Source organism: Varroa jacobsoni, unplaced genomic scaffold (assembly GCF_002532875.2).
Source record: "Varroa jacobsoni isolate VJ856 unplaced genomic scaffold, vjacob_1.0 scaffold_138, whole genome shotgun sequence".
In the NCBI taxonomy this organism is placed as follows: domain Eukaryota; kingdom Metazoa; phylum Arthropoda; class Arachnida; order Mesostigmata; family Varroidae; genus Varroa; species Varroa jacobsoni.
In genome coordinates, this window is record NW_019213040.1 from 116,010 (window position 1) to 133,573 (window position 17,564).

The 17,564-nt window shown below is 39.3% G+C and overlaps 1 protein-coding gene and 1 long non-coding RNA gene across 10 annotated transcripts; one reads left to right on the forward strand and one right to left on the reverse strand.

Annotated features, from left to right (window-relative positions):
* Window positions 1-2,048: 2,048 nt before the first annotated feature.
* LOC111268689 (uncharacterized) lies at window positions 2,049-16,165 on the reverse strand. Of its 9 annotated transcripts, none has more exons than XR_015314338.1 (3): window positions 15,836-16,135; window positions 8,700-9,148; window positions 2,049-2,214 (listed from the first exon to the last, which is right to left on the reverse strand). XR_015314338.1 is itself a non-coding variant. In XM_086971770.1 (2 exons), the coding sequence occupies exons 1-2, from the start codon at window positions 15,986-15,988 to the stop codon at window positions 8,993-8,995; spliced, it is 309 nt and encodes a 102-aa protein (XP_086827896.1). In that variant the 5' UTR covers window positions 15,989-16,135; the 3' UTR covers window positions 7,448-8,992. The 9 variants fall into 9 exon arrangements, 1 of the variants encoding a protein (XP_086827896.1); XR_015314335.1 differs by lacking the exon at window positions 2,049-2,214 and adding an exon at window positions 7,448-7,939; XR_015314336.1 differs by lacking the exon at window positions 2,049-2,214 and adding an exon at window positions 7,448-7,939 and having other exon boundaries at window positions 8,684-9,148.
* Window positions 5,128-7,308, forward strand: LOC147753875 (uncharacterized). The gene is made up of 3 exons (XR_015314354.1): window positions 5,128-6,369; window positions 6,742-6,904; window positions 7,219-7,308. It is a non-coding gene; the product is annotated as an uncharacterized LOC147753875 (long non-coding RNA).
* Window positions 16,166-17,564: the final 1,399 nt, after the last annotated feature.

The window sequence follows — 17,564 nt, forward strand, 5'->3', positions numbered from 1 at the left end:
TATGCGAGAGGTTTGCAGCCCTGTTAGAATCGGTTGATGTTCTGGACTTTATCTTAATGATCCGATTGTAGATGGCCTGCAGCGAGATGAACCGGAATAAAGTTTCGCGCTGTTGAAAACGGATGCTGTGCTAAAAATACCATCGGTATCAAGCTCCTTTGCGAGTGTGGAGCGAGGCATTTTAGTGGCGCTGGAAGTAGAGGGCAATCGCATTCAGAAAAAAAGCAACAAGTGTTTTTAGGTTGCTCTGGATGGCGGTCTAAAAGGAGCAGCAGATGTCTAATACGCTCTGTAGTACTCTGTAGCGCACTGTGTTTAGCCACCAAAGCAACAAAACATGCCACAAAGCTAAACAGGATCGTTCATTTCGGACCCGCGAATTTGGTATGCCAGCAATGTGAGCTCAAGCAGGTATTGATTGTACACAATCAGTGCCTAACCTATAGAATAAAAATGAAGAGCGCAGCATGACATACGCGTTATATGCGTTTCAGGTTAGACAGATGGAGGGCATCATATTGTACTTGAATGTGAAACCCTTCGAAAAGGGCATAGAGGAATACTGCAAGGTACGTTTTGAATCATGGCCCCTATTAATCAGATGCTTGGATCCATAGAGGTGTGGGAAAAAGAAAATGACCTTTTTCGAGATCGTTTATGCGCAAGAAAGAAGAACTTGAAAGAGCAGGAAAAAGAGATTCGCAAAGGAACTCCAGGAAGTGTAAGACGTGAGAAAAGAGTAAGGTGAACAAAACAGATCTAGCGCAAACATACCTCTAATAGGAAACTGTGCCTCACAAGGCATACAATCCAGGTATTGCTTCATCTGATTGTTACTTGTTTCGGTCGATGCAGCATGGCCGAAAAAGCAAGCACTTTAGAATAGAGGCTGAAATCCGCAATGGGTCAACGAATTGATCGTTTCCAGCTACAAAGCGTTTTCCTTCGTGGGTCACATCAACGGCCAGATAGATAAGCTAAATCCGTAGAATGCAAATACCACCACCTTGTTTAAGATGTATGTAGTCGTTCAAGAATGACGAACGCAAGCTTTTCTCACATAACTTCATAACACTTAATTCTACGGTGTGTGCGGAAATGCAAACACATTAATCCTATGAAACAATGTTCTATTGATAGTGAATAAATAATCGGACCACAACGTATACGTAACCTGGGTCTTAACGTTAACTATTATAATTTGAAATATAGTGGAACTGAATTATATATTGTTTCAACACAAGCCGGATTTTACGTTTACTTGGGGCTAGCAAGCCTGAAGTGTATATCTTATATAATTATTCAATAGGTCCGTGTTGCCAGTCCTAAAATATGCATCTCCACTATCTTATATAGGAAGCTCGGGCCAAAACTAAAAGCGTCTGTGACGGGCGCAAACGCTAGGCATATAACCTAAAAACTGGAACTGGTGAAAGTGAAACTGAAACAGGTCGTTTAAAAGGCCTTTCGTAATGATCTTGTCAACGTCAAAAGCTAAAGACAACTAACATTTTATTTGTTGCATTTTTAGTTAGCGCCGTTTCTATGTCAGCCAGAAGCGAATCGAATCCAGAGATGGAAGCGATTGCCATCAATGGTACACGTGGTGCAGATTTTACTCATCTTCAATTTTGAGCCCCACTGTCCTCCGTCTTAGTTTCTGTACAACGAGTATAATTTAATTCATGTATCCAGGTCTAAAGAGCTGAAATGAAAGGGTCTGCCGGTCGAGCTGGATTGCTACCTAATTATTCATTCGTCGAGCGAAAATCAAACGTATCAAAGCCAAATTAAAGGTAAAATATTTTGCCTCGTTGCATTGAGCGCAAAAAAATAGGAACGTGATAGTCTGAAGGTTTTAAGTATGCTACCCTTACGGTTTGTAGGAGGAAAAGCTATTTGGTAAAGGCGTAGCTTCATGGCCAAAAACTGAGCTGCATACGTGAACTTCTACCTGGGCCACCGTGTCATCTCGAAACTTTGCTTGAATCCACAAGCCACTTTTTCGAAAAGCAGCACGAATCTCCACGGGAAAAACAATGCGCATATTAAACCGCGTTAAATAGGATTTATTCAAACATTAACTGTCGGGGAGCAGTGCTTTTGACGATATTTGTGCATTTCAAAACTGCTTTTAAGTCAGCCTAACGGAACATCGCTGATCGGCGACGCGTGGAGGTCGACGCTGCCGCTATCCTTCGTTATATTTAATATCTACACAGAGGGAAACAATTGATTTTAGTAATGCAGTCAAACCTCTTCACGTGCACAGTTTTTGGCATAATCCTATTATTATAATTGATAGCAAAAATACAGATATCAATTAAAATCCAATGAAACTGAAAATCAGGTTGAAGCCATAAGTGTACAAACGACTCTCGTCGCCCCACAGATAGTCCCCACACGAGTTTCGCTTTTTAACATATATTGAATTAAGTAGTGGCGGTGTTTTTGATTTATAAAAACGCAGCGCTTTAGTCGAATTCTAGCGACAATTTAGTTTATTCGATAATCACCTTTAATATTTTCAATATACCTACAGCACTTTAACAAATGTTTTCTGTGTTGGTGTTGAAGAAGATCTTCTGCGTTGTCAAATGATCAGAAAAATGGTAATCTGCCGGTACAAAACGAGAGGAATTTAATAGATTTCGTTGGGTTATCTTTGCCGTAAGTGGTTTGGCATTGTCGTAGTGAGGAATGACATTTTCTTTTATTGTTAGACAGCCTCATTTACTATTCTTAAGTTACATTCCTTGTCCGTCTTGCTTTTCCTGAGCATTTCAGTCTCTGTAAGGCTCCTCTAGTTCTTATCAAACGCAAATCATGCTTTCGTTTGATGAAAATATGGCTCCGTTCTAAGTCTAGGCGTATCATCCGAAGCTTTCCATTGTTGTCCACATTTTATGTCGAAACAAAAACAGTACTGCTCATCCCTGGTAACGATTTTGTCCTAGAATTGACATTAGTGACTGCGTCTTGGTTGGCGTTCGGCGTGATGGCGAGAAATAATATAAAATCATATCTTTTTGAGTTGATGGGCACTTAAATTCCTAGTTTTTTATTGCTTTTTTTTTTTTTTTTTATAAATCTCATGGATCCAAGATCTCTAATGATAGCTACATGGCTGCAGTGCAACTTATTGGTCATCCATGGGTCGCTGGAATATTTTGCGCGCTTAAAAAAATCCAGCAGTTATCTTCGGTAGAACCGGTAGTTATCATTGGCATAGCTGTCAAAGTTCACAATTTGGTACACAGACAGATTGACCCGTTGGAAGTTGTGTCGGTTGGATCTAAGTGTTCTTCTACGTTGAAGAAGCTAACCCTCGTTAGTCAGTGGTGAGACCTAGCTGGCGAAGCCTGGTGGCGTTCAGTGATTCCTCCGCAGTATTCTGCGTAGGTATATTTTAGAATCAAGTGAGTCCTTCGGCTCAGACACACGATGACGCCAAAATGAGGCAACTTCTACTCAAGCTTCTTACTATTAAATAAATCAGAGAGCAATGAGCAGATCTAACGTTTCTTCAAAATACTTTGAACTATAATTATTAAGCAATGAGAAGTGCTATAATCATCGCCAAACCACAATTGATTAATACCGATATCAATGTATGTTTATTTTCGTTCTGAAACAAGTCATAGTGCACTAGGGTTAAGATCGTGTCGTCTACAGGCCCCCCATCGTTATCTAATTACCAAGTTCTTCTAAAACAGAACACAAAAACCACTATTTTAGCTACGACGAGGCATTCGCAATCGCATGCTGTAAAAACTTAAAAAAAATATGTCGGAATATAGAATACTCTATCAGATTGTACAATAGGGACATTACGAGCATCAAAGAATATTTGATTTTCTATTTTTAGAGCAAAATCGCATAGTCGAATTAAGTCAGGTAACAAAGTTAGAGGGTACCAGATTTTCTATTTGAACAGTTCTGGTACAATAACAAATGTTTCCTTCTAGTAAATGACCTGCCACGTCCAGCCTGCTGCTCGTAAATAAGTTTTCCTGAAATTGTTATTGAGAAAGATTTTGATTTCCGTATAAAAGTTCGCGTAAGTTGACCCGTATGTGCAAACGATGATTCGACACATAAAACCAGCTTCTCATTTGGTTTGATCATTGATGAGACGAATTGCAGGCAGTACTTGAATAGTATTTAGGCTTCGGTGGAAGCTCCCAGGTTGTATTGACTTCGCATAGAATGTCAAAGTGGTGTATTTAAAATCCATTAAATTGTTATATTTCGAAAAGGTTTAAAGTCCATTTACTTTTCACGTAATTTTGTGCGCTACTTTTCATAACTAAATTTTAAAGTTTCTAGTATTTAGCCAAGGAAAGCCCTAGAAAATAATCGTAGCCATTATTTATAATGTGAGGAGCTGGCCGTTGGTCGGGGACTGGCAATATATCGGCAACGGCTAGGGCTTTTAGACCTTACCGCGTACATTCTTAATTGTAACAAACAAGTAATTATTTTCAAATATTACTAATGAAGTGGCTACATACACGCATACACATACATATATAAACGTAGAATAACATTTTTCGTAATACTAAATACGAAGTTGTCTAAAAAAATACAAAATGCACTTAAGCATTCGCAGTTTCCTACAGTAAATGTGTATCTTCTGTGTACATTTCAGATCTTTTTGGGAAAGAATACTTTGGAGCGCATTTTATGGCCTTCATCAAGGACCTCCTTACCGGAAAAGTCTCTCAATAATATGCCCCGTAACCCGTCAAGAATTTTGTGTCATGGTAGAAGCGTCTCAATATCTTGAATAAGGATGATAGGTTTTCTTGAGTTATCCCCGTCATAGCTTAGTGCGCAACGTATCTGCTTGCAAATATTAGGGACACTGTGTGGTCTAGATGCGAATTCGGGTAAAGACATACTTGGTTTCTTCTTTGAGTTAAGGTGTTATTATTGTAACGAATACACTTATTGTAAATAACGTATCGATGTGTATCATGGAGAAGTGGCCTGTGTTGCACCGAGAAGGAGTACTCCTATAAAAAACATGACTTTTAAAGATATACACTTCTAAGCTCTAAGTTCAAGGCCTCTACACGAGTTCGAGGACTGTTTGTATACGATACATGCAAGTAAGTCCTTGATACCACAGCGAAATCACACTGAGAATGCTAAACCTGGAATACATTGAGCGTTGAGTTAATGCATTAATAGAACATTAGGTAGAACGTAGCACATTGATGACTTAGAGCTGCGAATGAAAACTTCTACTGAAAGACTACGGAAAGAGTGCTATCGTAAGGTGCTGCAGATTGGGTGCAATACATTAAATAGTCTATCTAAATAAGCGGAAGCATTAAAGAACAAACTAGGAAACAAAAAAAGTTATAGAAATAGCTATAAAAGGAATATTGGTGGTAAAATGGAACGAGATGATACGCATTGACTCTATCTACGGTGAATTAGGTTGTTCTAATTAAAGTCAATTCGAACCCCTTATTATACAGAAAATGTTGGGTATAAAGTGAACACTTTTCCCTGATACCATGTTCCCTATAAAAAAAAAAAAAGAAAGTACTCGCATTAAAATATCATGACACATCTAGCTTGGAGTCTTGGCTTGGTTTACATGGCTAATTTGTTCTCCAAAAAAAGCTATGTGGTTTACCATAAAATATTGACACACCATTGATTTATTCACTGTTGATAGCATACGTTTAGCAACACTTCGCAACAACGAAATTATAGGATCAACAACTATAATTATTTGCGCTTATGTCAACTGAGTTGTAACATTAATAGCCTCAAAAGTTTACAGCATTTAAAGCCTAGACTCGCAAGAAAATCAGTAGGGCCGCCTCCGAATTCATAGCTCTAGGGGGCAGCAACTTGCATAGTATTCCTCACTCTCTCGTTAATCTAATGAAAACGCTCATTTGCACATTCACGCTGGGGTTTGTGCCTTGGGTCGCTAAACGGGTGACAACGTGACGGTTTGTCAGCTCCCCCGTGCTGAAAAACTTGTCTATTTTGGCGAGCTTTTTCTATCGTTTATTGAAACATATATGGAGAGAGCCTCAGTTGTTTGAGGTCTCAAGTGGTATCTCATATCCCCGATGTGAGTCGAGATGTTGACATGGAGGTAAACTAGTCGATTTGTCGCTTTGAAATGAAGGACTGGAGTATGTTTTAAAAATTAGACATACGACAACCCGAGTGAATTGAGATCTTGTTGTATATGGTTTCCCAGGTTACATTCACTGTCAGGTCAAATAGGCGAAACGCTGTTGTGAGGGGCGGTTTGGGGTCTTGATTGTATTTAACGCAATCAATGGTATTCTACATCATTCTGTGATGTGAAAAGAGGAGATGTGACCATCAAAAAATGTAAGTAGCGCGAAATGTCAAAGTTTATAGACAAACATAAGGGAGATCCGGTGAAAGAGAGTGCATCCAGCTACGATCCTGCCTCCTATCTTGAATTTTACGGTCTCTATTTTATCCAGACTGACGGTCTGTTCCGCTCCAATTACTGCCCTGTGGAGCTGTCTTCTGTACTTAGAATCGAGTCCTATATTACAAAGACATGTATGCAGAGGATAAGTTTGACTAGGTTTTTTTTCGGCTCCTTATTATGTCGAAAAGATTCTTAGGTAAGACTTAAGTAAGAGGACTTAGATTACCGCTTCGAGCCTGTCATTGAAAAGAAGGGGGCTGATACGCTATTCCATCGTTTAGGCTTAACTTGTTCTTTTATAGGATCGTAGCCAGCACGGACAGCATATTCAATGGCACACCCACGTACGCCGAAATATGTGGGTCATTTTTCAGGATACAGAGCCAAGGCGCCTTTGAAGTCAATTAACAACGTGAAGGTCGTTGGCATGTACAGTGCCATGCAACGGTATAACGTGATCTTCAGGTAATGTTGACAAGACAAACCATTTTATTATTATAACATATGGATACGCTTTTACTGAGATTCCCTGGGCCACCGCTGTTTGAGCTAAACAGTTCACGGTGTGGAAGTCAGGGAGACCAAGCGTTAAAGTAACAAGGCAGATCTAGAAAGTGCTAATCTTATCAGTCTAAATCTAAGTGAAGGTAATAATCTAAAATTAATAAATTTGATGCAGAATTTGGACAAATCTCTTTTGAAGCGCTTATTTTTTAGCCTTTGAAAACCCAGTAGCTTTTCACTTTTCCGAACGTTACAGAATTTATCGGTATTTATAGAATTGCAGATCTCCGGCGCGGACTTTCAAGCAGTTTTTGTGGCCAGTCGCTCATCGAAATACTCTTATGGCTGCGTCGTCATTTCAGCCGGATAGAGGGCAGAGCTACTCCTTGTTTATTTTCACCCCGCCCAGGACTCAACCTCGCGCCACGTGTAGCATTGCCACGGCGCAGCTAGCAGCTATTTTCAAACCGGTACAAAGGTTTACAAAAGAAATTTTTAAACAAGTTGCATTTTCCTGTAGAATTTATTCATAATAAATAAATAATAATAAATAGGTTACAGTTCCATAGCCAGACGCGCATACAGATTTGGATAACCAGATACCGGAGGACAAAACTATTATGTATACATATATTTGTAAAAGTTTTTACTAAACACTTTGAATAAAGCGACCATAAAGGTCTTACATATTTCGTTATTTTAATTCACCTGCTAGCTCATTTAGAAATAATATATACTTCTTGGACTATTTCCTTCCAATTCTATTCTAATGCTATGCCACGATATACATCCTGTTGTTGTTGTTTGTTTGCCTCGAACTGCGGCATCGCTCGCATATCGTTAATGGTGTTCAGTTGCTATTTCAACGGTTTTTTTCCTTTTCTGTTGTGTTTTTTAACGTTTAAGACCATCTGATACAGCAGAGCCCTCCAACGTAGTGGTTAAGGTTCCGAACCGTGGGTGCACACATTTCGTCACGTGCTAGGAGCCAACCGTCTGAAGTAATGTATAGGGACTTTTATTCCGGACGTTTAACGGTTCATAGGCAATTTACAAGATTCGAGCTTAAGGAACCGTATGGGGTTTCATATTTTTTTTTTTGTATACACTTATTAAAATGTAATCGTAGAGTCTTTTGGCTCAGATCTTGCCCTTGAGAGCTTTCTGCCAGGCTTGAATTAGAAATTCGCTAGCGTTGTTTTGCCATATTTGACTAATCAATCGGATTTGCATAATCTGTTGGTAACTCTGATGAGTAGGCAATTAACCCGATTTTGCTATCGTAGTTTCGATTGCTTCTGGAGTAAATGAACAACGTTTTTTCCTAGCGATTTTTGAGCCCGCTGATACATTTCTACGGCAGTCATGCAATGCAATGCAGAGAACCAATATTATCCACAGTTTTATCACCTTACAAGAATTATGGTATGTTTTCATTAATCGAACGTAAAATGTTTTGCAGTGGTTGGAATATACGCCATTGCCGTTTAGGGGGAGGGACAGCGCGTACATACTAATGCAATGAATAAAATAGTTGTCAAAAATGCCGTAGAACAGACGCCGATGTGTACTTTATACAGTTTATTTGTCTGGCGTCTGTCACTCTTTTCAGTGTTAGATAAATTTATAAAGAGCTAGTTTTACTAATTTGCTATTCCAGGCGTTCTCAACAATCGACCAAGTAATCTTTCTCTAGCTTCGAGAGGTCAAATATCTAATCACATCCCAGGCAATACCAACCGTAGTGCGTACTCACAGAGCATCTGGAGTAAATAAACCAATAACTGCGCCATTTCCGACAGCGGTAGCTTCCTCTGTGAAGTTGTCCCTCTCATATCTGTCGAGGAATGGAGTCTTCGACGGCTTCCAGGTGTTTTATATGATCTGCGTTTACGTTGTTCATTTTTGATTCGAGTTTTTCCATCAGGAATCTTTTCTTAGACAATTTTATTTCTGTCACACTTCGACACTGCCAAAATTCATGTGCGCCCCTCGTTTGTAAACGTTAATGAATTAGGAAAAAAAGCTAGTGAAATCAATAGAGCTTTTCTAATCATCAAAATTATCGGCGCGGAACAAAACTTTGGTCTTCGCTTTCTCATGAACGGTGCTTAGTTCATAAACGTCTTTTAGTTCGTTGATGAACGTCTCTATATAGACGCCAAATTTTTTTCGTCCCTCGACTGTCTTCAAGATGAGCTGTTCCTGTCGAAAAAAGGTTTTCAATGAATTCTTTCACAATTTTTGCAAAACTTCACTCCTTCTCTGAAATATTCACATTAAATTAACGGATATGTCAACTTTGCGTTGAGCTGAGTTTATTTTGTAATACAGCATAATAAGCATTCCTCAGCGATTGAATATATAAAAGCAGGGGCGATTTTCAAAATATTCCTTTATTTTAATTCGCAATTAACTTTTTACTAATAAGCGTGCACCAAGTTGTATATTCATTGGCATAGATTCGTGCGAAAGGATTTAGATAAAAGTTCGTTTTCGCTCAACTTCTAAACCAGCGCACTATAACGTATTTGTTTTGTTCTAAAAAACAGACTCTTTTTTGATGCGAGGAACGGCGAATTTACATGCCCCTTACGACAGACAACCCGTAAAAAGTTTGGGTGCTCTAACTGCTATGTACTGAGTATAGTTATTTCTACGAGCCAGTCCCTTTCGTAGGAAAACAAGTAACCCATTAAGGTGTTGTTTTTAGAATTCTAGAAAAGATCAGCTATTATACAATATTTCCACATTTGGACGAGCTCTAACCAAGATTAAAAAAATATATTCTTCCCCGAAATCGAAAGCTCATATTGTAGCCAGATTTCATGCAGTTGCTGAAAAATTTGATGACACCATTTATGGGGAAAACCAAAACGTCCTCATTGGAGTCTAGAAATCTCCCGTGCTGTGCATGCGTCTACCCCATTTTTACTTGCTAATTACCTGAACACTAGGATTGATAAACCACATGAGTATTAAACGCTCAAACTATTGGATCTGCTCAACTACGTTGGGGCCGTTTACTTTTTGATAGTAGCATTTTGACATTTCAGAGTCATATGGGGAGACCGGTAACTAAGACATCCAGTGCGAATTTCGGAGATGCTGGATACATTGAAGGAAACAACCCGCTAACGAGGCAAGCGCCTTAAAATGACACGTTAGACTACCTAAGGTGCTGGACATGACCAAGCTGTGCCCCTGATTACAATCTTGTTCTTGGTCAAGAGAACCATACACATGAATGGACAAGGAAGTCAACGCTATACCTTATAAACTTCGCACAACTAACAGAACACTTTAAAAGTATGTTTGAGTGGGCAAACCTCATTTCACGAATCGTGCCTAGGTACTCAGGCGCATAGAATAAACAGACATCTACAATCGTAGGGAACTGAAGGCTATGTTTGATGTACTCTGCTTCCTGGAATAACTCCGGAGTGGCTGGACCAAAGCTGACTCGCAATGAACAGTTGGAAAAGTGTGCATGGTATGTTCTTTTGCTGAACAAGTCTATTTAAATTCTGTTTGCAACGTGGACACCAACCGACAAACTGGACCGAAGCTTTTTTCAGCGTATTACACAAGGGAGGGGGCAATCCAGTCGACTTATCTTCAGGGAGGAAAATTGCAAGGAAGACTTGCTGCTACAAGCTTCTGGCGTACGTCATTCGACTAACGAAATCCTGAATGCTCGTTCATGTATTTCTAAAACATACAATACCTCAAGCACGTAGACACGTTTCGACGTTTTCGGCGACAGACTCTTTTATAAGATACAGAGTTTTTGTCGCGGATCAAAATAAACGCTTTCTGCTGTGTTCATCAACTTTAAGGCGACGCTCTACATGGCTCCGAGGGACAAAATTTTAATAAAGCTTCTAGAATGGGAGTTCCACAACACATACTGCATTCAATCAGAGATATATTACAGTAAAGTTTAGCTAACATAGATGACAGAGTGGCTTAACAGGAGCCGTGCATCCAGTCAACTGGCGTTCCTTAGAGTCATAACCTAAATCCTCTGCTCTCCTCTCTACTGCTGACTACTTTGCTACTCCGTGTTTACGGTTCGATGATTCAGGTAAAAACGTTACTATACGCAAATGATCTGGTCGTCTACAAAGGAGTCGGTTTCATGTCCAGCAGGCTTTTGCCAGGCTGTCGTTGTACGTGTATGAGGCCGACTTGATCAACAAAGACAGAGGCCATGGGGGTCCTTGTGCTGCTTCCGACACTCCACATACACAGAACGATTTTGACGTACGTAACTGGCAACAAGCGCTTGGGGGGTGATCTTTTTCATGAACGGTCGAACTATCGCAAAGCGCATTGCGATAGATAAGCAATGGTTACGAATGAAAGAATATGAGATTTTCCTTACGCAAGACGCTGGCCTTATTCAAAATAAAAAATGTCTTGACTGCTTATTATCACCTACATACATAAATTTATTTCAAACATTTCGTATTAAAGCAGCTCGAAATACTTAATTGAGTTAAACTTTTGTTTCTTAAGCGAGTCGTGAGCTTCTATTTATTCATTCTCGAACGTATACTTCCTGGGCGACACACCGCTATCCGTAGACAATCTAAGTACCCCTTCACTCCTGCCTCTTCGGAGTTCATTAGTACTGAGGTCAATGCCCTTTATAATATTAGAACCATGATTAATGAAATCTGGAAAAGGCCGGGTGTGGCAAAGTGGCACATGATTACAGGCTTAACTGTACACCAGCTCTATCACATTATATATTGTAACAGTGAGTTTTCATTTACCAGGAGCTACGTATATCTAAACAGCAGGTAGTGAAATATGGCACATAACCAATGACATAAGGTGTCATATGTTTGGCCATCACTGGTCAGTTTCTCCGGTAGGGCACACCGATCTTATAATTTCTAATTATTCAGTCACATTGTTTATAGAATACAATTTTTAAAAACTATCTTATGCAGCTGTAGATTCACTGTGCTAAACAATTAGGGAAATTACCCAGATGAGTCTTTTGATATACTACGGTCTTTGATACAGAAATTAACGACCATGCTAGAAAAGAAAATATCAATTATCAATGGTATCATCTAGAAAAACCTCAACAGTGTCTCCAAGTCGATGTTTGTAAGACTTTTTGTACATTTTTGCACTCTTCAAACTTTTTAGCCGTTCGAGCCCTTGCGTTTCTGAGTCTGCTATCGGTCAAAACTTAATTTCCCGTATCTTAAGCAGTTTACATCTACCTATCGCTCGACGCGTGATTACTATTATAATGTTATTTTTGGATTAACGAAGAAATAGTTGGCAAATGACCGTTAGTGGTTTAGATCCCAAATTAAAGCTGTGAATTATGGTTACACTGAAACATGGCCGTCCGCAAGAACCCTTTCACTTTGTGCAAAAAACTTCACTGAATCTCTGCTTTTGCATATATAGAGCCGCAGAAACAACCTATGACAAAACATCCACATTTAGTTACTCATCATATATATATATATATATATATATATATATATATATATAATTTCTTATCTGTAAGTTATTTAGATCAGCGAAAAGTCTACATTTTTCTCAGAGACTCGCGACATAAATTATACGCGCCTTAACAGGAAACTTTGCTAATAAAGCTAAAAATCAATTGTAAGGGCGTCTGTTTGCATGCATTTATATACGATTTCACAAAAACAGCGGGTAACTGTACAGTTACATGTCGTCCACGACAATATGTTCTGACTAAATATTCCGAAAACGCCCCTTGAGTATAGGTGCGACGATCTACAGTTCTAGATTTACAATATCAACCTTGTTCCAGACTATTTTTTAACCCGAAGATACGCTAACTTACTCAAAACAGATTCACGTTTTACTTGACGAACAAGTTGAAGTTAGGTTGCAAATACAAACACACCATAGCAAAGTTCGTATAACTACGAACAAGTGAGAGTCGACATAGTTTCTATGTGATAAAGACATAATTTTACGAACTTGTCCAGAGAACGCGGTCTGCTGTTGAACTTATTAGCATTATTATATTATTATATATTATTGAACGCAGCAATATTAATTAAAGAACTTTATTCTGGCACAATAACGGACTTGTTTTACTAAACTAATACAACTTCTTTTAAATGTACTGGATCCTTGTCTTTGATTTGACCACATCGTTTTCTTGTAATACTTAATAAGAGAAACTTTAAAGTAAACATAAACATAAATGTATCAACTGTATCAACATTTAGTCATACTGCGGCATTCCGCAACACTCCATCTATCATTTGCTCATCTCCCAACATATCACCTTTCTGAATGTCACGCTACATTTCATAAAGTGCTCTTTTCCATTCAGCAATGTAATTCTCATTTCGTTAATATAAACATAGTTCTAATTAGAAATTAATTGACTGGCGTCTCGTTTTACCCTGAAATCAACTTTAATTGACAAATTAATCAAATGATATCTCGGTTGGTTTTTGCATATTGCTTAGATACCTGCAACCACGAGGCAATTTAGCTGGGGCACAACAACTATATTGAAAGGAAAACCAACCGAGGTGACTTATGCAACTCAACTTCCTTCTAATCCAAAGACTTGCCGGCCTATACGCTGTGATTCCTGTAGACTATTTTAATTTTCGCATGTGCTTAGTTTCATGTGCGCTTCAGCGGTCCTCCGCCGCCGCCACGGCAGCGGCAAAGCAGAGCAGACGACGCGTCGCTGCTCAGTTGGACGATCAAAAAGGATGCGTAGTATTGTTGTTGTTGTTGATAATGATTTGTGTCTAATCAAAAGTAATTTTCGATAGAAAAAGATGGCGCGCTTATTTGTCCCACTGAATTTTGCGTGTGGCCGTCACTACAGTCTAACGTGCCAATTGTGCATTCTTTATAAATAGATAGCAAATTTGTCGCCCCATAGCATTTTTGTGTTTCTATGTAACGCGCTCTTTCCAATACTTAGATAGCACTGATATTCCCCGTACGTTCGTCAAATTTGCTTTTACGTTTATGAAAGCAAACTGACTCAGGCCGATGATTTGCACGATTATAGACTATGACATTTGATTTATATTTGTCTCACGCTCACTCCTAATACCAATGACGATTATTTTTTGTATTCCTAGAAATTTGCTGCACCTGAATTAACGTTTTGTCGCGACGTTTTCAACAAAAGATGGAACTCACATTCTACAGAACAAACACAGATTATCGCTACTGCCGTTCGTGATTAACGAACAACAAAGTCCGACGTCTTCTCAAACCAAAATTAGGTTCATAGGCCATATTGGTGCTATATTGCTGCTAAAGCTTTAACAATAAGTAAATAAAAAATTATCTTATATTTTTCCCAAAAAGTTCGCTATAATGTACTTTGTTACAAACACAAGCAATTATTCTTCGAACCTATGTGAAGAACGTTAACAGGCAATTCTCTTCATGTATAAAACAATTCCAACCGAGATAGCAATCCGTTAACATAGTAAACACCATTTTTTTGCGATGAAGTATTTTAATTAAGGAGAGAAGCGGAAGGAGAGAGAGAGAGAGAGGGAGAGCTAAGCGTACTTATAGGCACAGAGCTCAAATTATTCACGCTCAGCAAGATACTGTTATACATCTTATACTTTAATTTGTATTACAATGAACAATGCAAACAACGTCCGCATGTTTCATTTCACTAGATGCGCTATGCAGTTTAATTTTTTTTTTGTTCGCTAAGTATACCGCGATCGCAAAAAGTGGCGGGTCTCATTGGACTTTTTTATTGGAAAGTTTTATTCCACTCGATCGGCGTGTATTCAATTCAATGTGATAAACATACAGCCGCTCCGTTGTCGAACATGCGCGCCTCACGTGCGTAGCACACGACGGAGTGTTTTACTGCTGGGCGACGACACGAACACCATAAGTATGAACGCGGAAACCTCAGCAGCGTATTCGTCACGTTTTCTTATATTTTACAGTGCGAGTCAAATTTATGACTCGATTTTTACAGAATTACAAGTTCAAAAGCACATAACTAAGGTTATCGTCACATACTTCAGACAGCCGATATTTTGTGTGGTAAAAAATCAATGATAACCGCGGTCAAGCATTGGCTCGATACCAATTTTACACGCCCATCGAAAATTACCGTCACAAATAAATGTAGAGAATACACGAATTTTCTACTGAATAATGAGATGTCCATGTTATACGGCGTTCATCTCTATAATATGACTTCTGGAGAAGCTTCTCAAGGTGTCCCTCAAATTGAACGGCCCTGGAAAACTTTGAGATCATTTCTAACTCAATATTGTACATAGTTTAACAGTAACAAATGAATCGACGTATTGCACTCTGCCACGTGGTAGTATAGCTCGCACAAGCTGTCGCCAATGTCGATGACGCAAAAGAACGAACAGAAAGTTTTTCAATGGCTATTTTTTGAAGAAATTACATAAGCTTCGAGCAGCTCGATCAACGTGCAATGTAGCAGACCTCGTTGAAATTAATCATCAATCGTTAACAGTCGAAAAGAGTTCTTGCACCACATACGTAAGCGAAGCGTTTCAAGTCGCATAAGCCTTGCATACAGATCCGCTTACGTACTAAACGGATGAAGGATACTAAGCTAGATCGCGAAGGTGAGAGAGTTTCTGAGAAACCTTTTCATTCAAGCGCTATGACGTCGTTAACGCACTCACGCCAGCCGTAAGAACGATCTCCGGTTTTGAATGACGCAAAACAGAAGACTATATCCTGATCAAGCTGTCGTGGCAGCATCGACCGCTTTGGTTGAAACAATACAACTTGACATGGGACTTGGAGAAAGATGAAGTGTACCAAAAACAGAAGCGATGAGAAACAGAAATACTATATCACCAAGTACATTTTGTTAAAAAATATACATACGTCTTTTCGTGCTAATCGTCCGCTTTTCATTTTGCCTAGAATAGTGCATTTATCGATAGACTCTTTGTGGATTTTGACGTCTTCACGTTCGTCGTGGCTAAAAGCCGTAACAATCGCCATCATCGACGTATTGGACAAAAGCAACTGCGGCATCACCGTCTTGCCCGCACAGTGACGGCACAATGGGACAATGCTGGAAACGCCGTCTAACACGTCGATAGTGTCTTCTGTGACGAGTTTGCCGTTGCTGTTTCCAACGCTAAGACTGCAAGTTGCGCGTGAGTCGTTCCAAGTCTTACAGCGTAAAACGTTAACTGTTGCTATTTCATATGAGCCATTATGGGGCCGCTAATCAACCGCTTATCTTTCGCACATAACATTCTGCGTCGAACACTTCCTAGTTGAGCGCTGACAGAACGGATTTATAGAGAAAAACATCAAATCCAGTGCGATTTGAAATGAAATATCTAGAATTTTTAATATTTATTAGAGCTATTTTTCTTTGTTTTTTTTATGCATTTGTCTCAGCATTTTGATAGCGTCTGAATAACCATATACCCTCCGTTTACCTTACCACATATAATTTCTCCATCTATTGTTCAATATTTCAAATTTTACGTCGGGCATCGCCGTTAGGCTGTCCATCAAACGAGTGACCCTAGTGCGAAACAAAGTGTATACAATATGTTCTTACAATTAGCAAACAAATACGTTACCTACTAAGTTGTCATATCTATGACTTTTCGAAGTTAACCGATCGTGGGATACACTTGCCTGCCAGCTTCCCCTTTTACGGCATGAGAAGCTTGGTAATTATTGGATTGAGAGAACAAACGGAACAAGCTCGAAGCCAACATCTTTTTCCTAATTAAAGAGTAATTGGGGCATGGCGATAGGGTCTGGCGTTGTCATCAAGTTACCAGACCGCGTGCTTTTGGTTGTTGGGCTAACGGTCCGTAAGTTTCTTAAGGAACTAGATATAGCGGGCTGCGTTCATTGTTTCGTTTTTGGTGAGTATCTCACAGTACCAAATGTGCCGAACGTTTATTGCAAGAGTCTACCCTAACTTTATGTTCGAATTTACTTAGCCTTGCTATCAAACTCGGTTCCTTTTCAGGATGCTATTTGCTTATTTAGTACTTCTACGGGTAAGGATAAAGGGTCAAACATGCATTTCCGAATGGCCAATGGTCAAGTTTCTACATTTTCGATACTTGGGTTATACTTCTATAACACGTTACATGCGAAATGCCAGTCTTCGCTGACAGAACCTTTAGACTTGAAGCTTTGCTTTCGTGAAAAGACTCCTCAACAGCGGCGATGCGTTTTTGTCCTTCCAGTCTCAACATCTAGTGACCTACTCGTTGGTCTTCAACACTTCAATTTTCATTCTTGAAACGTTTGCACCATTGTTTTATTGTGCTTTTGCTTAAAGTTTTCCCACCTATGACCCGCAGTGCCCTATGAATTTCCACAGTGACGTAGCCTTAGCCGATAAATGTTGATTTTCAACACTCAAAGGTGTTTTTCCTTCTATAATCGTTTCTCCCAGCGTAAACTCGACCTGCTCCCACTGATAAGGCTTACCATATATTTATCAGCTAATATTTCGTTTGTTTGTGGCGCGCAGTTTAAAAATTATATTGGACTCAATTTCCATACCTCAGCGTATTCGAGCCGGTTACGTTAATGGTGTTGCTGTCTATGCCGTTCAAGATATAACTCACAA